The sequence below is a fragment of the Mustela nigripes genome, chromosome 7 (genome assembly GCF_022355385.1).
Source record: "Mustela nigripes isolate SB6536 chromosome 7, MUSNIG.SB6536, whole genome shotgun sequence".
Classification (NCBI taxonomy): Eukaryota; Metazoa; Chordata; class Mammalia; order Carnivora; family Mustelidae; genus Mustela; species Mustela nigripes.
In genome coordinates, this window is record NC_081563.1 from 14,710,304 (window position 1) to 14,734,938 (window position 24,635).

At 59.2% G+C, this 24,635-nt stretch overlaps 1 protein-coding gene across 1 annotated transcript; it reads right to left on the reverse strand.

Annotated features, from left to right (window-relative positions):
• Positions 1–767: 767 nt before the first annotated feature.
• SDC1 (syndecan 1) lies at positions 768–24,584 on the reverse strand. Its single transcript, XM_059405192.1, has 5 exons — positions 24,224–24,584; positions 5,364–5,445; positions 3,978–4,450; positions 3,056–3,182; positions 768–2,917 (listed from the first exon to the last, which is right to left on the reverse strand). Exons 1-5 carry the CDS (start codon positions 24,287–24,289, stop codon positions 2,748–2,750), a joined length of 918 nt encoding a protein of 305 aa, XP_059261175.1. The 5' UTR covers positions 24,290–24,584; the 3' UTR covers positions 768–2,747.
• Between the last annotated feature and the right edge of the window lie 51 nt (positions 24,585–24,635).

A 24,635-nucleotide genomic window follows, 5' to 3' on the forward strand; every position in this document is an offset into this window, starting at 1 on the left:
GATAATGGTGGGGTGGGGGCGGTGTCCAGCAGCGTCTGGCCCACAGTGAGCTCAGTCAGAGTAGGAAGTTGCCTGTTCTGCAACTGAGGCCTCAACGTCCAGACCAATGGACATTCAGGGTTTTCGATGCTGAACCAGCGAGTGAGCTAAGGGTTTTGTCTCCGCCTCCAAACCCTTCAAGTGCATTGTCAGGGAAAGTCCAATTCACTCTGCAAAGCAGCCCGGAGCCTGCTCTCCCCAACCCACCCACTGATGGCAGGGCCCTGGAGGGAATGGTCCCTCCTGCCCTGCGCTCCGAGAACACACCGGGGGTGCCCGCCAGCACCCAGGACTAGAGGGGCAGATGACAAGGGCCATAGGCAGAGAGATCTGCCACAGAGGGACAGCTGGGGGGCATCAGCTTGGATGGGACCGAGTAAGGGGAGGGCAGCCAGATGCCCTTACAACACCAGGGCTCCCACAATGCACTGCACATTTTTAAACTTCGGGTAGGTAGAGAGCCCTCACATCCACAAGGTAGGGAATGATCTAGAAGAGCAAGAAGGCGGGTTGGGCAGGAGACAGTAAGACCAAGAGTCCTGGAAGGAGGGGAGATGACAAAGGCGAGATCCGGGGCAGCAGGGACACAGCCCTCCCTTACTGCAGAGGGCCCGGCACTGGTCCCGTGTTCCTCACCAACCGGCAGCACAGCCCAGAGCCGGGATCCCTCCAAGAAGAGGACAGGTGAGGGCACGGCCAGGCCAAGAAGAGACTCAACCACCACCACAGCCCAAAATGACAAGTGCTGTTTATTATAGTTACACGAACGGGCCCAGCCACAGGCTCGGCCTCATCCCAAGGATGAGCAGAGATGAGCAGTAACAGACCCTTCCCCACCCTTCTCCCCACACCCCCTCCCCCCCAGTCGTGTCCGGTCACACACTCCGGACAGAAAGTCCCAGTACTGAGCACAGGTTCCCTTCTCCTGGCGGCACACCTCTCTGGGTCACAGACGGCCCCCCTCCTGGAACAGCCAACAGAGCAGCTGGAACGGTGTCAAATTAAATAGGCAAGCACAGGGGCTCCCAGGAGGGTTGCGCTGGGGGCCTCGGGTCCTGGCGAAGGTGTGAGAGGAGGTCCGTCCAAGGTGTCTGAGAGGCAGGCCTTGGCTCCGGGGCGCTGTGGAGCCAGTGGCCTCCGCCGAAGGCTGGGCTGGAGGCGCCACAGCTTCTCCAGTCGTTGAAGTGACCATGCTTCGAGCTTGGCAACAGAAATTTACATCAGGCCTTCTATAACCTTGGCTGGACTTACTGACCTCCAGAAGAACTTGAGCAAAGACAAAAAAATGAGAAGCAAAGCAACCAGAGGGACTCTGGTCCCAGAACCCCTCCTCACAGGAAAGACAAAGGCACAGAGTTTTTGGCCAAGTTTCTCAGTACCATCTGTGTTTAAAGAAAAGGCTGGTCACGTCCACACGACCAACACAGAGAGAAGCAGCAAAGGTAGAAGAGTTCACGTGACTACTTTATATTAAAGTTTATTACATTTGGAAAATCTACTGTACAGGGAAAAAACCCATTGGATTAAGTAGAGTTTTGCCAAAAGCAAAAGACTATCACTCTTTGGAACATTCCTGATTCCAGCCCAGGGCAGGGCCACAGAAGCACATTGAAGGGGAACCTGGTCCTGCGTGGAACAGCTCTGTGCCAGGTATGCCCAGGCCCCTCACACCACCTTCCAGAAGCAGATGTCCCCCAGAGACATTTTCTGGGGCGCCCAAGGCAGGGCTCAGTCTGCGGGAGACTCTCTGGGCCCACTGCCCCATCTCCCGGCCCACAGTCCTCTCTCCTCAGTCCCCAGCCAGAGGTGCCAGGATTCCATTCTCCCCTGGCTCCTCTGCTTCACAGCAGCCTGGCCACGGCGGCGGCCCCACGGCCTAGGGCACGGCTGCTCCAGCGGCGTCTGCCCATGGGCCCCCACGATCAGCCAGCCCAGCCCAAGGGCCACTGGGCAGACATTCCATACCCTGTTGTACACATGAGTGACAACTCAGAGATAACCGTCAAACTAGGCCTATTATGTTGTTTTCCCAATTTGGTTCTCCTAGTTTAAAAAAAAAAAAAAAAAAAAAAAAGACAAACAAAACAGAAAAGTCTGAACCCTGATGCTGTCTCCTTGCCATAGATGAGGGGAAGCAAGACGGGGGTAACTGAATGAACTTACTTAACTTACCTCAGGAGTAACAAAGTCTACTGGGCTACGAACAGAGAAACTAGAGGAAACATGTGCAAAAACAAAGTTGTATCTAAAGGAGACCCCCCCTAACAAAACAATGGGAATCTGCCGGAGCTCCAAACTCCTCTCCCCCACCCCTCGCCCCTCGGGGGAGGAAACGCCCCCAGATCAGGGGTCTCGCCGGCAAGTGCTACAGATGTACCCGCCGCAGACCCATCCAGGGCCAAAGCGGCAGGGTCCCCCTTTCCCTCCAGAGTTGGACCTGGGGAGGGGCTGCTCCAGGTTGGAGAAACCGAGTCAGGAGGAGGAGATGCCAGGTGCTGGCTGTGGTGGAAAGGTCATGTGCGAGAAAGCCCCAGCGCCCAAGTCTCCAGGCAGAAGTCAGAGAAGCAGAGTCGAGAGCCCCCAGCGGGCCCCAGGAGTCCGCGGGCAGGGCGCGGGGAGGGGGGCATGGTGGCGGGGCCTGCAGTTCTTCGCGGGCGAGGCAAGTGGGGGCCTAGCGAGTGGCAGGGGGAGGAGGGGCACGGTCCCCGTCAGGCGTAGAACTCCTCCTGCTTGCTGGGCTTCTGGTAGGCTCCGCCATTGGCTTGTTTGGGCTCCTCCAAGGAGTAGCTGCCCTCGTCCTTCTTCTTCATCCGGTAGAGCATGAAACCCACCAGGCACACGGCCAAGATGAGCCCCACGAGGCCTCCAGCGATGACCCCTGTGAGGGCAGGCAGGCCGGCTCAGCGTGGGTGAAGCAGCAGTGCCCCCCCCACACCAGGAGGGGCCCCCAAGGCGGCCTGGGTCAGCCCCGCTCCAGGGACAAAGAGAGCCCACCCCCCACCTGAGAGAAACGCACCTCCCAGCACTTCCTTCCTGTCCAGGAGGCCCTGGGAGGCCTCACGGTCCACTGGGGGTTGATTCCGCTTGTCGGGCTCCACCGCCGTCCCGGCCACGTTCTCCCCGGACAGGTCAAAGGTGAAGTCCTACGGGAGGCAGGGACAACCTCAGGCTGGGGTGGGCCACCTCTGGCAGCAGCATCCAGTTTTCTTTCCCAACCCAGAAGCAGCTCAGGCCTCCCTGGTCACCACTGCCACCAGCTCAGATGCACCCAACCCAGACCTCCTGGACCCCCAAAGCTCATCCTATCACACCAGACCCCGGCTGGACTGTGGCAGAGACATCACAGCAAGTGAGACAAGGCACATGTATTTATATGAAAATAGACAGGGCGACCCCTGGGTGGTTCAGTCAGTTAAGTGTCCACCTTTGGCTCAGGTCACGATCTCGGGGTCTTTGGATGGAGCCCCGCATCGGGCTTTCTGCTCAGCACTGGGTCTGCTTCTCCCTCTCTCTGCCCCTGCCCCCAACGTGTGTTTACATGCACGTGCATACCCTCTGTCTCTGTCCCTCTTTCTGATAAACAAATAAAAATCTTTAAAAAGAAAAGAAATACCGTCATTTTAATGTCAAGTGTAAAGTTACCATGACTGCAAGACAGACAGATCGAGTAGAATTTTTATACTCTCTTGCTTAAGTTTGGGAAGACTTCTCACAGGCAATCTTGAAGGACTCCTTTGCTCTGGTCTCCTAGTTAGTCTGCCCTGCCCTGGGCCTGGCCCTGGAGGCAGGGGGAAGGTGGGACCTTGTGACCTTCTGTTCATGGCGGGGGATGGGACATGCTTACAGGACATAGGGTGCTGGGGGCGCCCGATGTCTGAGCCAGAGTCCGTTGGCACCATGCACCATGGAAACAGAGGACTACAGCGGGGGGCACTCACCTGCTCCCCAGAGCCCTCGCCTACTGGGAGCTGAGTGGACACTCCGTCCTCCGCGGCCCTCTCGGTGGCAGAAGGACCTCTGTCCTCCACATGGGGAGTGTGAGGGTCGAGCCGTCTGGGTCCCGCCGAGGGCTCATGGTGCTCAGGCTGCATGTCCCTGTGCGGATGGGAGGTAGCCGGCCCCGCGGCCGTGGTGGCTCTCACGGTCGAGGCCCGGTGAGTGGTCGGGTGCAGCGTGGTCTCACCGGGTGGGTGTGTGGTCTCCTCCTCCCGGTCGGCGAAGCCAGGCTCCACCTTGGCCAGGAGCACGGCCTCCCTCTCCTCGGGAGCCTCTCCCGTGGGCAGGACGGAGGTGGAGACCGTGGGGTTATCTGCACCAGTGGGCTCTGGAGCCGTGGGCATGGCTGTCAGGAGCCCCACGTCCTTCCACGTGGACGGGCTCTGCTGCGACAAGGTGGTATCTGGCAGAGCACCTGGAGGCCCAGAAGCAGCTTGTTGGAGCAGGCAAGGCCCAGGACATCAGACCGGCCAAGCTCCTGCAGGGAGGAAGGGCCGTCCCAAGACTCCCCGGCCGGCAGAGCAAACCCTTCCCTGAGAAGCGGTTTCCCCAGGGGAGAAACTCTGCTTTGGAAAATGGAAGAGGAAAGCTGCCCTTTTCTGCTGCACGTGCCTGGGGACAGCGCGGTGTCTCGAGGCATGACACACCAGGCCCTCTGGGAAGGAAGATTTTCTGCAGCCACAGAAGCCTGCTCCCTGGGTGGAGGCATTCTCAGGAGCCTGACTGCCTTGTCCCCTGCACACACACCTCCCTGGCCCCCTCCCTGTTCACCTGCCCTCTCCCCAGAAAGGCCTACCACACCCCCACCAAGAACAGAGGCCTGTGTCCCACTTCCAGCTCTCAGGCCCTTACTTCGGCCACTTTCCCCACAGATGGCCTCAACCCTCTTCCAAAATCCTGCTCAAGAGCACCTCCTCTGGGAGGCTTCCCTGGTCACCTCCCACTCAAGGACTTCACTCCCCCAGAAAAAGGAGAAATAGGAGAAGATAAGGGGACATTCATGGAGGATCTACACCCCACCAGGCTCTGTGTTACCTTACAGCCCCCAATAATCTTATGAAGTCAAGATATATTCCCATTTTACAGATGAAGAAAGAGAGGCCTGGAGAAGTCCCCCTTTCCAAAGGTTGCCCAGAGAGTTAGGACACTATGAGCCCAAGTCTGTCTGCAGCAGACAGCCCCTGGAGCTTTCTAGAACCCCAATACTCACTCCCCGCCAACCCACACATGCCTTCTCCTTGCAGCATGGACCTCATTCTCTTCCCTAACATCACCCCCCAGACCCTGCTGCCTGATGGCCACCTTGGGGGTCCCTCGTGTCAGCTCACCTGCACCAGAGCCAGAGAAGTTGTCAGAGTCATCCCCAGAGCCGTCCTGATCTTCAGGGGGCACGTTTATGGCCACAGTTTGCTGGAAAAGGATATAAAAGGGTATGAGTGGAAGCTTGGCCAAGGCCCTGCTGCTCTGAGGTCCCTGTCCTAGACAGCTGAACTCCTGTACCACACACACACACACACACACACACACACACACACACAGCACAGGAAAGAAGCCTTCGTATGTGGTACCAGGACCCTCAGCTCGGGGCAGCCCGCTTGTCCTCCACACATCCCCGAATGCTATGATGACCCAGCCCTGCACCAGGTGCTGGGGGTACAAAAACACACCAGAGGGGGCAGGCTTTGCCCCAAGAAACTCAGCCTGGTAAGGGGGCCCTGGACCTCTTAGAAAAGCCACAGAAGATATCATTGCTGGGAAGAGAGACTGTGGCCCCAATGGACCCCATCAGCTCAGCCTACACTGAAAATGGGGCCATTGGCCAGGGAGCTTCAGGGTCCAAGACTGGGGTTTTCTAGAGCCCCAGGAATAATCCCCCAGTAACCTGATTCCAGAGAGGCATGCTGGGTACCAGGGTATGGACATCAAGGGTCTCACAGGGGAAAAGATCAGGGATGGGTATGGGACATAGCCACACAGGACAGCCCCAGGCCTGGCCGTGCTCCCTCCCACACAGCCTGTCTTCTCACCAACGGGAAGGACTGGGTCCACGCCCCCTTGGGGAAGCAAAGACAGGGTGCCCATTAGGCTAGGGACAGATGAGACTGATCTAGAAGAGGCCCGGCACTCAGGAGGCACTGACACACGGGCTATGGGCCTGGTAGGGACCCTGTGTGCAAACAGCAGTCCCAGGACACTGCCTGCCCAGGGCAGCTCAAAGCGGCTGCGGGGGCCAGAGGGTGACTCTCGAGGCAGGGGCTGCCGCTACAGGACTAGTGAGCAGTCCAGGAGGAGGCAAGACACACCACAGAGAGCCCAGCAGGCTGCAGAGAAGCCTGGAGCCCGGCGATGTAGGGGTGTGGAGGGCTCCCCAACACTAGTTCCAGAACGTCAGTCGGAGAAGGGGAGACCCAACAGCCAGGTGGCAGGAAGGATAGCTATGAGTGTCCTGTTCAGCAACAAGCCTTTGACCCAGAGGAGTTCGGGACATCTCCATCTCTAGAGGGCCCCGATGTCAGGGGCCCCACCAAAACATGAATAAAGAGGCAGAGCATGGGGCGCCTCGGTGGCTCAGTGGGTTAAAGCCTCTGCCTTCGGCTCAGGTCATGATCTCAGGGTCCTGGGATCGAGCCCCACATCGGGCTCTCTGCTCAACAGGGAGCCTGCTTCCCTTCCTCTCTCTCTGCCTGCCTCTCTGCCTACTTGTGATCTATCTCTCTGTCAACTAAATAAATAAATAAAATCTTAAAAAAAAAAAAAAAAAAGAGGCAGAGCAGTACAGTTCAGAGCACATGGGGTAGGATACTCCCTGACCTTAGCCACTTACTAGATGAGTGGCCCTGGGGACATCACTAAACCTCTTAGGGCCTCAGTTTCTCCATCTGTAAAATGGGGACAGTAGTAATATCTACATTCCAGGACTGCTACAGAAACTCACTGAGGTTATGCACCGACAGCAGCCGCTGCTTTAACTCGGGGAGTGAGAGCTGCTTAGCATGGATAAAAGGATTCTGGAGCCTTCTGGGGGAGAGCTGGGATGGAGGTGGTGGGGTGTCAGAAGAGAGGCAGGACAGAGCCAGGTCACAGGAGACCCAAGGCTGGGCTCCAGGGAATGAGGCCTCCTCAGCCCCGGAGGCCTCCCTGGGTCCCCGCCACAGGCCATGGGGTTTCGCTCTTGAGTGGAGCAGAGCAAGGAAGAGACAGATAAGACCTTTGGCCTCCCTGAGCCCGCCTGGGGCACCGCTGGGCCAGGTGGAGGCTCCCCATCAGACCCTCGGGTCAGAGGGACACTTCAGACACGTGTAGAAACCACCAGGCTAGAAATATCACTGAGCTTCCTCTGAAAGTACAAAACCCAAATTCTACCTCTCCTCCCACCCCCCCAGAAAAAGGTTCTGGCCCGAGAAGAGCCCATCTGGGCCCTCGTGGCCCACCTACACCAACTGGCTTGGTCCCTGTCCTCTACCCGCCCCTCAGGCCACTTCCTGCCTAGGCTGTCCCCAGGTGGTGCTTCCCACATGGGGCCTGTCTCCGCGGAGCTCACCTCCACCAGGCCTGTACCTGCACCCGAAGGGAGCAAAGAATACTGCTCCCCAGGCAGGCATCGAGCAGGTGCCCCCAGCCCAGCACGGCCCCACCCCAGGCCCACAGCAGACTGCCACCCACAGGGCAGCTGGCGTGGGTGCAGGGGGAGACACAAGCATTCGGGGGTGGGTCAGGGCGCCAGCCAGAGCAGCCGTGCCGCACTGAAACTAGGGCCAAATCTTCTAGCAGAAGCCGGAGTCTCGGGCCCAGGTGAGGGCAGGCAGACGCTGAGGAGGCCCAACCTCTCACCTACCCAGAGAAGCCCCAACAGGTTAGCCCGTTTCCCAAGCACAGGGCCTCTTTCACCACCAGATAAGACTGTGAATCTGCCCAGTCCCTAAAAACAATTTGTTCCCACAACTCCGCTCAGCTTATCCCTGTGCGATCTTGTTTACACAACAAGCTCTTAAGCAAACGCTTTCTCTGCTGAAACCAGCTCCCTGACCTCGGGGGCAGCCCCTCCCCTCTCAGGGCCTGGTCTCCAGCAGGGGAAGGGCTGCAGTGACCTCCTGATCCCCTCCGGTGTGAACTTTAGTGAGGGCCTCCACTCCCTGGGGAGGAAATGAGCAGAAACTGCTGAGTTTGAACTTGGATCACTAGGTGCCAGAGGACTGGCATTTTTGGGTGAGACTTCCAGTTTCACTTAGGCAGCTGTGCTAAGAGTCTGTGGCCAGCTGCCCCCAAGGCCTCCTGGGGGGCTCTCCGCAACCTTGTCTCTGCTTAGGGCCCCTCAGAGACCACCACGTGGCCACAGGTCAGGGCTGCTGGGGGACAGGTGAGTAGCCCAGCTTGGAACCCACATCAAGTAGCCTGGGAAGGTTAAGGCAGGTCAGCTCACACCTTTAACCTCTGCAGAATCCTAAGAAGCTCAGCTTTTCCTCTAACACACCAAAATCCTTGTAGGAAGATCTAAACATCTGCACATTCAGTTTGCCCAGAGGAAGGGCCAATCTGCTCCAGACCTTTAAGCCCACCGGCCCAAGAGGCCAAAGCCAGGTTTGGCTGCAGTGGAGGGCACAGGTCATGGGGCAGACACACAGAGGCTGGGGGACAGGGAGCAGGAGAGGAGCTTAGCCCATCTCCATCTCAGAGCTGCTGGCCACACCTGGGCTGCGCGGAAGGACTGAGAGCGGCGACCCAGGGTCAGGGCTCCAGCAGAGCAGAAAAGAGATGGTACGAGAAACTGAGGCACTCTCGCACACTAGAAACACTTTCTACCCCTTTCCACCTTTACCCTTCTATTTGAGGCAGGCAGGCCTGAGATTAGCATCTTGCACAGATTAAGGAACTGAAACAGACAAGGGCAGGGACTTGCCCAAGGCCATGGGCTGTGGCTACACGTGCTCCCCTCACCTACCCAGGTCTGTCCCTCCCCCTCCAGCCCTCAAAAGACCCCCTGGCAGGCCCATCCGGTTTAAGGGGCCCATCTACACTTATGCAACACATACATGAAGATGTCAATCCCGTCAACACAGCCGCCACCCCCGCCCCCCGCCCGGAGCTACAGGATGAGAGTGTCACAGAGGAAAAATGCCTGACCCCTACCCCAGCAGCCGAGGGGACCAAGGTGCCAGCCCACGAGTCACAGCTGCCAAGGGCTGGGAGTCTGCATCGGGCTGCTGCCTGCCATTCCCGAGAATAGATCGGAGGGTCTGCGGGCGGAGGCCAGCAGAAGAGCCTCAAGAAGGCAGAGCCTCAAGCCAAGCCCAGCCCGCTCTCACCCCGCACTGGCCATAGACGGCAACCTGTGCAACCTCCACCCTGGCAGGCCGAGAGTGCAGTCGTGGGGCAGCACACTAACCATGGGTCACCGGCTGCCTGACTTAGTGATGGAGAAAGCACAAAGCCTTTAGAAAACATCACTGAGCTGCTGCTCTTCAACCAACACGTGGCTAAAAGTACAGTATCGTGTAAGGAGGTCACAGATGGATATTAAACAGGGCCCGTGACACCAACACTCAGGGGATCACCATGCAGGGGCTTTGGAGAGAAAAGACATGGTCTGGTCCTGGCAAGCTCCCAAGGCACACAGCCAGGAGCCCCACTTCGGGCTTCCAAACAAGTGGCTGGGGCACAGAGGGTGACCCTTCAAGCTAGGCCTTGAAACCCCCCAGGCAGACCTGGAGACAACACTCAGCCCAAGTCACTAAGCTCGGCGACATGGGAACCTCAGGAGTGTGGCAGGCATACACGGCCGCAGGGAAGGAGGCTCAGGTATCCGCTAACCGTTATCTGTCCCAGTGGGACGATGAAGCCCGGGCTGCTGTGGTAGGACCAAGTCACGGAGTCCACAGCCCTCCTGGTCTCCTTCAGAGCTAAAGGGGCTGGCGGCAGCGCTTCCTAGGCAGCCAGCCTGGGTGCTGGCTCTGGGGCTATTGACTGGAGGGGCCCCCAACTTGCTCCAGGAGCCCAGCTGTGGGGCCAAACGCAACACAGGCCCCACAGACCTGCCAGGACAAACACCCACTGTTCCCACCCACTGAGATTCCACGGGGCAGCAGACACTCTTGGGAGGATTAAGAGATTCATATTTTCTTTAGGAATTGTTACTCCCTCAGTTTCCTGGTCAGATCCATGGAACTAAGATTCCCAACCCCCCCCCCCCCCACAGTTCCTAACTCTTGGGTCCCGAGATCTCAGAGCTAAAGAACCCCAGCCTTCAACCCCCACCTATGCATCAAGATGCAGAACTGACCCAAGGGGACATCCAAACCATCGCCTTTGGCCGGGCCCGGGGCTCTCTTTCTCAGGATCCCGAGAATCACCAGATGAAGTCCTCTGAGCGCCATCCCTGAAGCTGACTCAGTGGGTCTAGGGCAAAGGCCCAGGACTCTGACAGCGAACAAAGTCCCCACTCGAGTAGGGATGCAGCCTATTCTTGCAGAACACTAATCTCAACAGGAAAACTTCTAGCCTGGAGTTGCCCAGGGCCTGGGCGCCGGGGAAGGCAAACCCCTAGAAGGTCCCAAGACCCTCGCTCTGGTCATGTTCAAGAAGGAGGTCCCAAACGGCAACAGGGACCCATAAACAAGCCCTAGCGGCAAAGGGATCCAAGATGACTCTGGAACAATCTCTGTATTTCTGATGCCGCCACTCTCTACAAACAGTGCACCGTAGTGCTGGCCTGGTCTGTGAAAGAGCCTCACCGAGGAGTTGAGGAAACCCTGAGCTTCGGAGGCCTGGGCCCTCTGGCTGCTCACAGCACGAGCTGCAGGGGACACAGCGGAGCCTCCCTCCAGCCCGCCCTGCCGGCTCGGGGCTCGGGGCTGCGGGCTCTCCGTGGGATCTCAGGCCTCGGCACTGACCTGGCAGGAGGAGCGGGGTCTCTCGGGGCGGGCCCACCGGGGCAGGGAGCAGGGGCCGCTGAGCACCCCTGCAATCTTTCAGGGGCACCTGCTTTCCCGGGGTTGGGGGGGCGGATGGGGCGAGAGACGGGGGGGGGGGGGAATGTTGTGGAACACGCAGCCCCACTCCTATGGCTCACCCAACACCCTGGGGCCCTACTTTCCTCGTCCGGGACACCATCTGTACCCCCTCCCTTAGCACCTGGGCAACATGGCCTGAGCACGGACCCAAAGGGCCAGGCAGGTCACACCCAAAGCACCTTGGATCCGGGGTCGCAGGGAAATCACCAGAACCAGGATTGTGGGGGTAGGGAGCCTGACCAGGGTGGCTGCCCCGGGGCGCATCTAGCCCTACTGGTCCCCTGCTGGGTGACCTGGGCAGCTCTCTGCCTCTCTCCAGACAACAGAAGGGGCCAGGCTAGAGTCCCCCAAGCTCCCTTAGGGCTCGGACAGGCGAGGCTGGGACATGGGAGCAGGAGCCCCAGCTCCTTGTCAGCAGGTGACACAGTGGCCCCAGATTGCCACACCAGGGTTTGTAGGAGGGGCAGGACAACAGGCCAGGGCCCAGGGAAGACACCAGGCTCCCTCTTGCCCCTGGCTATCCCAGTGGTGGCACATAAATCACTTTCTCTCCAGAGGCTTCTTTCCTACCTCGGGAGCTGCCGGGGAGACGTGCTTAGGAGAGTGAGAGGCACCAGTCTCCCAGCTTTGGCCTCAAGACCCTGAAACCTGCCGCCACTGAAGACACTCCCAGGAGGTGGGGGCCCCCCCAGAGCCTCAGAGCCACCCCAGCATTTCCGGCCTGACAGGCACCCTGATTTATCAGCTCAGTGTCTCTCTACCAGAACCAGGTCAAGCCGGGACTTGCAGAGGGCATGACAGGCCTGGCCTAGGGCGGCAGGGGCCCAGGCAGCAGCAGCTGGGTGACAGGGGACTTACTCTGCCCTCAGCCTGAGCAGCCACAAGGGCACCCGGGCCCCAGCCCCCATCGGCACTTCTACCAGGAGGAGCACCTTTCAGGGGCCCCCCCACGCGTGTACCCTTCCCCCCCCTCACACACACAACCCACCTGACCTGTCCCCAGCCTGCCACTCAGACACAGGCCTCACCACGTGGGGGGTTCCGAGGCAGGGCATGTCCATACCGGCCTTGGAAACACCCCCCTCCTCCCCGGCCAGCCCTGTGGTAGCATTTCCCACAACACTAATGCCGGGCTTTCCAGATGGAAACCTGAGGTCAAGGTCGCAGAGCCCTTTGCCCTGGCGCATTCTGCCTGTGTCAAGTACCCAGAGAAAACAAGGCTGCATTGAGGGAGGGAGGATCCTGGCAGCCAGCCCCAGGCCCGATGCCCAAGCCAGGTGAGAGCTGCCACCGGCACCCCCAGACCCACCCCGCCCCAGAGCTGGAGCCCGCCTCACAGCCCACGTGCTGGGACTCGCCTCAGAACAGGCCCAGCTGAGGGCTGGGTGTGGGGCCGCGGAGCTGGAAGACCAGTCCCTCAGCTTCCTGCCCCCCCAACCCCGCCCGCGAGCGCCCCAGGCTGGGCGTTGAGCAAGGCTGCCCAGCCTGGCCCTGCCAGCCTTTGTGGCCAGGGCTGCCCTGGGAGCCAGACAAGGGACGGCCAGGGGAAAGTGACCAAACCCGACACCAGGAAAACCTGGTTATAGCCTGGGCTCTGTTCCCAACTTACTGGATGACCTTGGAAAACACACTGTTTCCAGTTCCCCATCTGTCCAACGAGTGACGACAAGTGGGCTCCGAGTTCCCAGTCTACGGCTGGGAGGTCGAGACCCGCCCTCAAGGGGCAGGCAGGTGCAGCAGCCGCAGCCGACTGCCCACCGAGGGGTGTACCGCAAACGCGGTGCTTAGTGGGCAGAGGACCCACTGCGGCTAGTGGGGATAAGGGCGCTTGGCCACAGGGACTCGGGGTCATTGCTCTCAGCTTCCTGAGGAGGGCTATGGACCAGGCAGGATGTCCCAAATCAAGGGGACTCTGAGATGGCAACTGGCAATCCATGAGGACAGAGGGAGCAGCTAAGGCCTCCAGAGCCTTGTCCCTCCCCAGCCCTGGCTATCCAAACAAGACAGCTAAAACCAAAAGCTCAGTGTAGGGTTCCCCACCAGCCCTCACAGGGGCCCCCTGCACTCCTCTCTAGCTGATTAACCCCCAGATTCCACCAGGCTTGGGGGCCTGACACCTCTGGCACACCGGCCTCTAGAGACAAACCCTCCCCCCCCCGCCCACTGCTCTAAATAAAGTATCCTCAAGTTTCACCGAGGCAGAAACTTGTAGCTTTGGACACACCTGCAACCAGTCAGGGCTCCAGCTGTGTATGCAGGGAAAGGGAGCTCTTCTTCACCCACTTACCCCATTGGTGTCCCTGCTGTTGCAGAATATCCCCATTAAAATGCCTCTGGGAAGGCTAGCCCGTGCTAGTCATTCACACTAGAGTATAAAGCAGCTCTATAAGAGGTATGTGCTCCTTCTGGAAGTGAGGCACTGTGGGTGGGTAGGAGCTCTGGAGGATGGGAAAGGTCACAAAAGAGAGGCTGGGAGACGCCAAGAACAAAGTTTTTGACCTGTGTCAGAATATGGTTGCCAGCCAACCCCACACCTAAGAAAGACTAAATTCTCTTTGTTCCCACTTTGAGCTACAGACATGGCTTCTCCTCCCACAAGCAGAAGAATGGGCTAGCCTGGGAACCTGCCTCTGGAATAAAGTACAATTCAGACTGATTAGGCACTGAGGCTGCTAGAAGCCCAGACAAAGACACAGGAAGGGCAGAGCGTCCTCGAAGGAGTCCCACGAGGGTACCGTAGCAGAGTGGAACTGGGAGTTTGGGGCATAAGCAAGATGTGGCAGAATCTTCCATGAAGACCAGGTCTGAATAGGTTGAGCTTGCTCCCCAGGTGACTGGTGGGCTCCCGCCTCCACAGAAGCAGAGTAGCCTGGGTCCCTTGACATCAGCATACCATCCGCCAGGGGCTTCTTGATGGCTGGAAGGCCCACCGAGCCTCAAACGCCCAGCCCTGCCCTCCCAGGCACTAGCAGCACCGGTGCACAGTAGGTCCTAAGGCATCTGAAGGGAGACTGGACGCAGCCCCAGTCTTAGGAGCTCGGAGGCACCTAGGAGGCACCTAGGAGGCACCCAGGAGGCACCCAGGAGGGGGAGTAGCCCTAACACCATCCCCAGGGCTCAAGGACGGTCAGGGGTGGCAGTAAGAATCTTGGGCTTTAACCTGGGCTGGGGGTTACTCGACAAACAGAAATACCTGAACTAGGCCTTAGGGGGAAAGAACAGTTATAACAGCTAATATTTATTGTGTACCCTGTGCCTGGCACTGATCTAAGCACTCTGGCTGAATTAATTAATCTTCGTAATAACCTTAGATTCTAGAACCATAGTCATCCTCCAGATAAAGAAACGGAGGCAAAGGGGACAAGCCGTTTAGTCCCAGGGCACACAGCCAGCCAAGGGCCAGGGGGAGGGTTTGCGGGCAGGCGGGCCGGCACGCAGGCTGTGAGCCACCCTTCAGTGAGGACCACGTGGCTCCCCCGCCCTCAGGAAGAAGCAGCCATCATTTCCATGGGAGCTGGCAAAGGGGAAAGTGCAGAAGGCAGGACCGTAGGAGTGGGGCCCTCTTCCCCCCAAATCCTGCGGCCCAGCCTAGCCCAGCTCCCTCTCCTGGGCGACCTTAAGTCTGCAGATCTAGGGACAAGCCACTGTCCCCCCACAGTCTGGGGGTCCCTGCTCAGCTGGCCTGCGCCCCTACCCCGGTGCCCTGGTGTCCGGCCTCCTCGCACTACCCAGCGGCCCAGCCGACACCTCCTTGGGGTCAGGGGCCAGCCGTTGGCAGAGACTCGGGCACAGGTGAGCAGAGTCTGGCCTGCCAGGGAAGGATCCAGTTTCCAAGAAGGGGCAAAAGCCCTGTTTTCAGACCCTACAGTATCAGCACACGGGAGTAAAACCAGACAGCCACGGACATGAAGGGACAGCACGCCGGGACAGGTCAGACAGCCAGCAGGGGGTCTCCACAGGGCACGGCACCCCCAAACCCCGCTAGACTTGCTCCTCTGAGCCCAGGCAAGGAAGGGGGTCTCACTCATGCCACATATATTACTTCCTGGGACCTTGTCCCAAGCCCTCTGAGGCAGATGAAAACCCCCAATTTACAGAAGTGTTAACTGAGGCTTAGGGGCAGGTGAAGAAACAGGCCGGAGGTACCCAGGGAGCCTGGTAATGACAGAGCCTGGAGACTGGTAACTCCGTGTCCAGTGCTCGTCCTAGCCTCCACACGTCGCCTCTCCCTGGTCCAGTCCCCAGGGGTGCTCACCTATGCCCACTAGCCCACCAGCTCTAGACCCCACCTGGCCTGCCCAGCCTTCAGAGCATCAGGACTCTAGAACCCACCCCAAAGGTAGACAGACCCAGACAATCAGGCTCAGGCTGCTGCTGTCATACTGGGGGAAAGGTGGATCAGGATGTCCCTTGGACGCCCAGCCCCTAGGTCGAAGGATGGCCCTGTTCAGCGGGGGGGTGGGTGTTAAGGTCACAGGTTCTCTGCTCCTCACACAATTCCCAGGATGAGGACCCAGACCTCAGGGCCTTCCCAGGACCTTACAACATCCAGGATGACCCCAGGAAAACACAGCAACTATGCTCCTCCCCCACCCCTACCCCCAGATGCCTGCGGGGGTGGGGGGGGTGGGGGAAGGCGGGGCAGAGTCTGAGGAGCTCCCCTGAATAGGGGGCCCATTCTCCTAGCCCAGCCCACAGCGCGCAGGCCCTGGCCAGCCTGGAGGTCTCACTGCCCTGACGGTCCCCACAAGGCACCCTGGAGCAGGTGCGGTCCCCACAGACAGCAGGGCCGCACCCCTGCAGTTCCCTCTGGGAGAAGGTGGAGTGACGTCAGCCTCTGCCAGTCTCAGAGGCCTCCCAAAACACCCGCAGCCTGGGGCCCTGCGAGCCCAAACCTGATCACACATCCGTCAAGGACACTCGTCAGAGATGGGACTCCAAGGCCCGGGACAGTCCCCTGGGCAGCAGGGACGCTGACAAGCCACGGAGAGAAGAGCCGGTGCTGCCGACACAGTCCAGGCCCCAAGCAGGCTGGCGAGGCCCCAAACATCAGCGGCCACTGTAGGGCAAGGGGCACGGGAACAGCAGTCCTCGAGTCCCCCAGGACCGCCCGCGATCATTACTTGCTGGGTCTGGAGCGGATGAGCACACCCCGGGCTGCAGAAGGCCCCTCCGTACCTCCACACCTTGCAGCCACCCAGGGCCAGAGGACCACCAAGGACAGCGGGTGTGGCCACAGAAAGTGCTGGGCGGCCCTAAGTGGGAAAGACGAATTCAACGTGGTTGCGATGGGACAGGACTCTTAACACCGCTGGAGATCACGGTGCCCGTGAATGGTCCCGGAGCAGGACTGGCAGCCTCGGCCGCCCCCACTGCCCTCAGCGGGGCACCACCTCCGCTCTTACTTCGCATGGCCAGAAAATGACCTGCAAGCTGCGGTCTGAGCTCCTGACTAGGTACCGCTGAGGGATTCTGGGAGGAACCCTGTCCCAGTGAAGGACCTTTACTGTCACGGCCCCTCTGGCCCATCTGCACAGATCAAGCCTCCTGTCTGGTCCGCCATGGCCACCCTCTCTTGCGTGGGCCCCCCGATCGGCTGTAGAGCGCTCCCCACCTCCATGGGGCTGCGTACACGGCAGGTGCCCAGGCTCTGGGCTTTAGATCTGGTCAAGCCAGGAAGGGCTCAGGACCCTCAGGGACCGAGGCAGCGGGAACAGAGGTAGGCCCCGCCCCCAGTCCCGTGACCCAGCAGGACATCATGAACACCCCAATGCATGATGGTCACCGGCTTCTTTGCCCCCTCCTTCCATTTCACAGATGGGCTCACTGAGGCCAAGACAGGCCCTTGCACAAAGTCACTCCGCAGCAAAGAGGAGGGCCAGGGTTGAAGCCAGGCAAGCAGAGCCTTAGTCAGCCACACTGGGCTGTTCCCCATCCCATCTGGCACATCGTGGGCTCATGGTCAAAACTGGTTGGGTGAGTGTCAGGGGAGGATCTGTGGGCCTGGCACCATGACTCAGCTGACAAATGGAGCGATAAACACGCCCGCCTGCCCCACTGCCCCAACCTGCCCGACGGGGCTTCCGTTCTTGCTGATGAACGGACCTGGGGCGCGGGGCCAGGATGCCTGGGTGTGTGCACAGAACATCACCAAGTCTGACCTTGCCCAGGGTCCCCCGTCCACCTCTGGTTCCCACTCTGAGCTTTAAGTCTACCTCCTCCAAGCAGCCTGCCCGGCCCTCCACAGAGGACCTCTCAGGCAGTGAGTGTCCCTTCAAGAGTCCCTTCAAGACCCAGAAGAGTAAGAGCAGAGGACCTTAAACCCCTGCCATGTTCCCCACTGCCACCTTCACCGTCCCCAGGACAAGGTCTCTCTGCAACCACGTGACCATCAGAGCTAAAGACGGGGAAGGAAACCCCTTGAGCAGATGGGAGAACTGAGGCGCAGAGACGGAAAGACCTGCGCAGGCCAGTCAAAGGCTAAACCAGGACTAGGAAGGACAAGTGTCCTGGCTGCACTTTTCTCTAGGAAGAACTTCCAAAGTCCTATAATGCCAGTGACAGAGGAGCGTCAAGAGTTGTAGCTAAAGAGGGAAAAGCCCACCAGAAAAGGGGAGAGAGAGGAAGACCACTTGCTAGCTTCTGGAGAGGAAGCTGTAGACGGGTGGGAACCAGGTTCCCCCCGAAACAGACTGCGGCCTACTCAGTACAAAGGCCCATTGGGGAAACAGAGTCAGGATGCCCCAAGCAAAGCTTAGGTTTGGCTTCAACCCACGCTGCGTGTCCAGTACCCCACCCCCGTGTGTACACGTACACACGCACGCACGCGCGCAGCCTCTGGTGGGGGCGGGGGAGTCACGGAGTTTTCCCAGCACCGAAGGCCAGAGGAGAAGCAGCCTCCGCATAGGACCACGCAGCCCTTAGAGCCATAAACAGAGGCCAGGAGGAGAGAGACCCCCAAAGAGACCAGAAGGGGGTGCATCGGGAAGCTTCCAACTTTACAAGTCAAGGAAACACTCGTGGGCAGACGACTGCGTCGGGGAGCAGGTCCAGCCACCAGCCTTCCCCTCTCCTGGCCCTGTGGTCCCAAGCCCCAAGGCTGCCCACTGCACTCCCCTCCCCCATAAGCCTGCCTCCCCGAGCTTGCGCCCCTCCAGACACCCTGGGTCCCCAGACCTGCACAGCAGGACAGGAAGCAGGACACTTTCCAGAAGAAGCTTAGCTCACCTTCCCTCAGGTCACCCCCCATCACCGGCTCACTCCTCTGGGCCCCAGAGCACTGAGCTGACCAGATGCCCCCGTCTCAGGCCCAGAAATACCGGAGAACTTCGAGAGCCTACTCCCCACCCAGCGTAAGCTTCGTGAGGCCAGGACAAAGCCGTGCCATCACGCAGACAGAACTCGCCGTCCCAGCGGCTGTGTGGATGCTGCCCATGTCTTGAAGTCACAGTTGCTGAGGTGACCGTGGGGCACACGGTCTTGCCTTTGTGGCCTCAAATGGGCCTCCTTGTGTTGAGGGATACTGCCTGCCCTCCCTCGGCACTCCCCAGCCCGCTCAGAGGGAGGTTCCAGAAGGCACACTCCCATCTAAAGCCCCACGTCTGCTGGAACAGCTGAGAGGGAAATGACACCGTGCTGAGTCTGTTCCAGGGCGCAGGGACCTGGCGCCAAAAGCCTTCTTTCCACAGACTCCCTTAATCCCACTCCTTCTCTCTAGACACACTCAGGCAGGCCCTCAGGGTGGGGGGTGGGGGTGGGGGGTAGCTTTCAACCCACGCCTCCAAGACTGGTTGTTGAAAAGAAGGAAGAAATCGGGAAATCGTTTGTTCCCTAAAACTAGCAAGGTTCCAGGACTAGAAAGCACCGAATGACCATTTCTTCACAGGGCTGCTCCTGCAGCCAGAGCGGGAGCTGGAGGGAGCCGGCAGGGGAGCCCAACCCAGGAGCCAGGAGTCCTGGGTGTCTGGTCACCTGGCTGGTACCATGGTGCCTGCCTCCCAAGCTTAAAAATGGGTCCACTAATTCCAAAAACATTTCCCCGGTGCCTAAGATAAAAGTCCATGGAGACCGGCTGGTGCCCTGGGGACAAACACACAGGCACCATCCAAACATGGGGACAGTCGCCCCATCAGGCCACTCTGCACCAAGCCAAGGACATATGGTCCCTCCATGGGCATCAGACCTGGGAGCACACCCTACCCTGCTCTCCCGGGTCCCACTGTTTCCTGACTGAGGCTCCTGGGAGCAACTCTTGCCTGTCCCTAAGCCGTGAGCTGAATCCAACCCAAGCCCAGGACATTGCCAATGGTCAGGGTTCACCTAAAGGCACTGTTCAGGCCAGCTCTGCCCAGCCCAATGCCCTCTCCATTCAAAGCATGTCCGTGCACAGTTCTCTGGGACAGAAGAGCAATCACCCATAGGGCCTTGCAAGTAAGTGTCAGGCAGCCTCCTCTACTGGGCTTTACTGGGGAGACGTCAGAGTCCAGCAACTCATTTATGCCATACACATATGGCCCAACATCTGTACAAATCCTGCTTCTTCTACACCAGTCCCTTGGAGGGGCTCACTTCTAGAGGCCTCACCCACAAAATGAGGACAATGACATATCTTGTAAAGGTTTGGGGAAAAAATGAAATAAGAATATAAGGTGACAGGGGCTCCTGGGTGGCTCAGGGGGTTAAAGAATATAAGGTGACAAACCATAAGTGACTCTTAATCTCACAAAACCAACTGAGGGTTGCTGGGGGGAGGGGGGGTGGGGGGAGGGGGGTTGGGAGAACGAGGGTGGGGTTACGGACATTGGGGAGGGTATGTGCTATGGAGAGTGCTGTGAATTGTGTAAACCTGGCGATTCACAGACCTGTACCCCTGGGGATAAAAATATATTATATGGCTATAAAAAATTTTTTAAAAATTTAAAAATTAAAACAAACACACACACACACACACACACACACACACACACACACAAAGAATGTAAGGGAAGCAGTGAGCGCTTGACAGCAGGCATTCAATCAAAGGGCCCCGTAATTCTATCCACAGCTCCCTTCTCCTCTGGCACTTTCACTTCCAAACACTTTCAAGTGCTCATTATGAAATGAACACGCAAATGACAGAAAGAGGACAGGGAGAACAGGTATGATGTCCGCTTTTCAGAGGACACCAAGACTTGGAAGTGAAGTGAGTCACCCAAGATTACACGGTGAATCAGTGGCAGGGTTGAGACTCGGTCCTGGGGCTCTACTTAATCCAAAGCTGTTTGTGGCCTGCCTGGCAGTACCGGCACTAAGAAAATGTCCTTCGATCCAATTAAAACATGGTGAAGAGACAGGACCCATGCTGAGAACAAGGGCCCTTCCGATTACGAGTTACAAGGAGTTAGCCTCGCCTGGTCCAGGCTACCTCTGTGACTAGAGAGTCGCTTACAACTCAAGCCAGATGGGGGAACTCAAAACATGGGGGTCACCAGGGGCCTCCTTCCAGTGGTCATCCACACCTGTTCACCCTTGACAGCCTTTGTTATTCTAGGTACCGTCAGGGGTACTGCAGAGGTCCCAGCTGGGCCCGTGAAGGCACAAAGTGCACGTGTCACGGATCACGAACGTGGCTCACAATCGAAACTCTCAGCACGGAAATCTGCTCTTCTGAGAAATGGTTCTCCCAACTCTGATTAGTGTCTTAGCACTGCTGGAGAAAAGTGCAAGTTAGAAACGAACAGAAAAGCTGCTGACTGCACTTGCACGGCCATGACTGTCACCTCAGGCTGCTATCAGAGATGGAGGAAGAAGAACAAGCCAGAATTCAAAAGGCACCAACCGGGGGCACCCAGCACAGGAGGCAAAGTAGTCTTGGGAGCTCAACAACCCAGGAGATTAAATGCCTCACATAACACGGTGACAAATGAGGACCCCTGACTCCCTGGATTAGATTATGCTTTGTATCCCTCTGTTACTAAGGGAAGGAAAATACACTGCAGACAGTCCTGCCCAAAGTAAGAATACTTCTGAGGCTAATGTGAATTCTTAGCTCACTAAGGAAACCTGGATACCAAGGATACCTCATTCCCAAGGGATTTCAGGATCCCAAATTTGGCAATAGGAAACAGTCCTCTATAAAAAAAGAAAAATACTACAAAATTCAAAGCTTTTCACTTCTTTCTAATTCTTTCCAGGCCTCTCTCTCATCCGTCTCCCACCAGCCTCGGTTAATGAGGTTTTATTGGAACCCACCATGAGCCACAGGTAGAGATGAAAACCAGCTCCACCCTCCTGGAAGAGCTGAAGCCAGGAGTGACATCACCTCTAGAAGGCTCCGAGCCCAGGAGGAGGCAGCTAAGGCCTCCCCCACCCCCCACCCACTCTGCCAGGCCTTTGGGAAATGTCTCTACTGGCCCCCATAATTAGGGCAAAAAGGGATTTTATGCCTTTCAAGAAAGAGAAAAGGGAAGGAGAGAAAAACAACAAGTAACTATTCCAGAACAAGCAACTCTCCTGGCATGGAAGAAACAAAAGACCACGGGAAACACACACTCCGAAGCCTTTTTAGGCAAACCTGTTCTTGTCTCTTGGGAGTGGTTTCAAGCAACCTTCTGCCCTAGCAGCCTTCCTTTGCCCATTCAAAGTCAGGTGCCCAGGATCATACCCTACCTCACCGGTCCCCAGGGGGGCTCTGACCTGCTTTCCCACTGGGACCAAAGTGAACCCTGGGAGTAGACCAGATGTCTGCAACCTGTCGACCCCGCCTCCTATTTTAGGCAAACCCCACTGCCTTACTTCTTTTAGGAAGGGGGTAGGGGTGGATACTTTATGCCACTTTATGTCCCCACTTTTAACTCAACATGGACATCCATTATAAAAGGAAAAAGCAGGGCTGGGCAAGAGAAAACACGCTACACTTTATAAAAGAAAAAAGAAAACCTGAACTCCAAGCCAAGGTCTGACTCCAAAGCTTAGTGCTTTCAGGCTCCACTCAGCCGCCAGGAAGCCCTCCCGCCGCCGCGGTCTAAGGAGACTCCCTCCTTTCATCCTGTCCCCCTTGAGACACAACTGCCTCCCAGTCCTGTGTCTCCCTCTGTATTGGGTCAAAGTTTCCAGGCAAGACATAATGCCTCCTACTGCAGCATCTGCCCTTACCCAGTGCACAGGAGACTGGGAAACATGCTCCACAGAGAGCCTCAGATCCCATCTCAGGAGAATGCCAGCCCCAATCAAGGGGGGGCAAAAGAACCACCACCCACACTCCCCCCCGATTCTGCTGGAAATAGGTGGAGAACCCCACCTCAGCAATCTTTGCTGAGGCCCCATCTCGGACCTGGAGAGAGTGCAGCAGCCAGGTAAGGCCAGAGGGGCCACGGGAGTAAGCCACACACCTCCACTCTCTTCTCCCGAATATTAACTAGGATTCAAGGCACCAACTGAATCCCACAGAAACTGCAGTCCTGAAGAGAGAAGAAGCCAGATGCCAACTTCCTGGACCTGAAAGCCAGGAAGGCACCGGAGACGGAGTTCAGAAATCCCATGAGTCCCCCATGGCTCCCTCAGATTTGGCACCCTCGACCCCCCACCTCCAACTCATCAGCAATTCCAGAAGCATCGGGGACCCTACTCTTCAAAATACTTCCAGAAACAACAATCGCCTGGAAAGCAGATGAGCCTTCCCAGATGAGCCTGGGAAACACCTCACCTGAGCCAGACCCTGTAAAATACCCGCCAGCTCTCAGGAGCTGGTAGTTTCTATCACTGTAGAGGGACCCGCTTCCAGACGGTCGGCGTTGCCGAGACTTGCGCAGATGCCACATTACCAGGGGAAGACCCGGCACCTCCCCCCACCCCACCCCCAACCCGGCCGCGATCCTTCTCTGCCCACGTGCCTCCCTAACCAAGAGCTAGGGAAGTCGAGCGGTCCAGATGTGGCGAGAGACCGCCACTTCCGGAAGGGGAAGAGCCCCCCGCTCCGTCCGCACCTCCCCTCTCCATCCCGGGGGATGGCCGAGCCAGCCCGCGGGGAGGGCCCCGGGACCCCCGCAGCGGGCGTGGGGGCTGGGAGTGGACGTGGACACCCGGCGGCCAGCGCTGACACCTGGCGGCCGCCCGCGTCCTGGCCCACGGCAGGGCCGGCGCGGCGGGGCGGTTCCCAGAAAAGGGTTACAGGGGCCGAGAACAAAGCGCCCCCATTGGGGAAGGCGGGCTAGCGGACGGCGGCGGGGGCGGGAGATCACTTTCTGGGGGCCCTCGGGATGCTCTAGGTCGGCCAGGTCCCTCTTTAAAGGGGGACCCACCCCCTCGCCAAAGGTGGACGCTGGAGTCCTCCCCGAAGGCCTCCTCCCTCAGCCACGGGCTCCACATTTGTCCCTCTTTCCCCTCGGCTCCACTGGGCGGGCCAAGGGACCCGCCTTCCCTCCGCGCGGCTCCAGCACAAAGCCAGGCCGGGGGAGGGGAAGAGCCATTCCGGGGTCCACTCGCGTGGAAGCCGCAGCCCGCGCCGGCCGTGCCCGGCCCCGCTCGCGCCCCTCCGCGGGCAGCACAACTTCAGCAGCCCCGAAGTTGGGTTCCTGCGGGGCTCTGGTGTGCGGGGGCCAACTTTCCGGAACCTTCCGCTGCCAGCTCGGCCCCGCTCCCTCAGGGCAGCCGACTGGAAGCCGAGGGCCCCACCTCCGCCGCCACCGCGACCCCCGCGCAGCCCTGGCCCCGGCTCCTCGGCCAACGCGCCGGCCCCGCTGCGCCCAAACTCGTCTCCGCCGAAGGGGCTGGGCGCCCGGGCTCGGCGAGTCTGCTTTAAATTAGGCTCTGCGGGCGGGGCGTCGTGGCCGCGGTCACTGCATCTTCTCAGGTCGCGGGCGGTGCGGAGGGGAGCCTGCGACCCCGGCGCCGCCGCAGGCTGGCGGGCTCCGACGCATGTGGAGCGGGGTCACATAATTGAGCGCGGGGCACCGGCGCAGGCTCCTCTCCGCGGGACGCCCGAGCCCCCGGCTCTTGGCGGCGGAACCCGCGCGGCGCCCACCGACGGCGGAGGCAATTGAGGCGGAAGCCCCGGTTTCGCGGTCACGGTCCCGGGCCCGCCCGGCTAGCGCGGGAAGGAAAGTCCCCGCTTCCCCTCCCCCTCCACGTGCCGCCGGCGGCATCGGCGGGTCTGCAAGCACCGGCTTCCCGCCGCTCCCCGCCCGGCCCCGGGCCGCACTCACCGGGAGAGCCGGCTGCAGGCGCAGCGCCAGCGCGCACAGCCAGAGCCAGAGCGCCGCGCGCCTCATGCTGCCCGGACCGGCGGCGGGAGCGCGGCAGGCTGCGGGGATCGGGGCGGCGCCGCGCGGCACGGACTGCTCGGGGCTCCTGGCCGGCTCCGCCGGGTCGTTGCGCTCTGCACCCTCGGGCGCTGCCCCGTGCACAGCTGTCTACGGCGAGGGCTGCGGGACCCGCCGGCTACAGTCCGCTCTCTGCCGCTGGATTCCTCTTCGCGCGACTCCGCTCGCCTCCCGCCCGCACCTCTCCCGCCGAGCTCCGCCTTATAATAAACCCACAGGCCCTTAGCCGTTGCAAAAACTAGCCCCCCACCCCCAGCTCGCCAGGTCTCCCGGCCAGCCCCAGTCCCCACCCCCT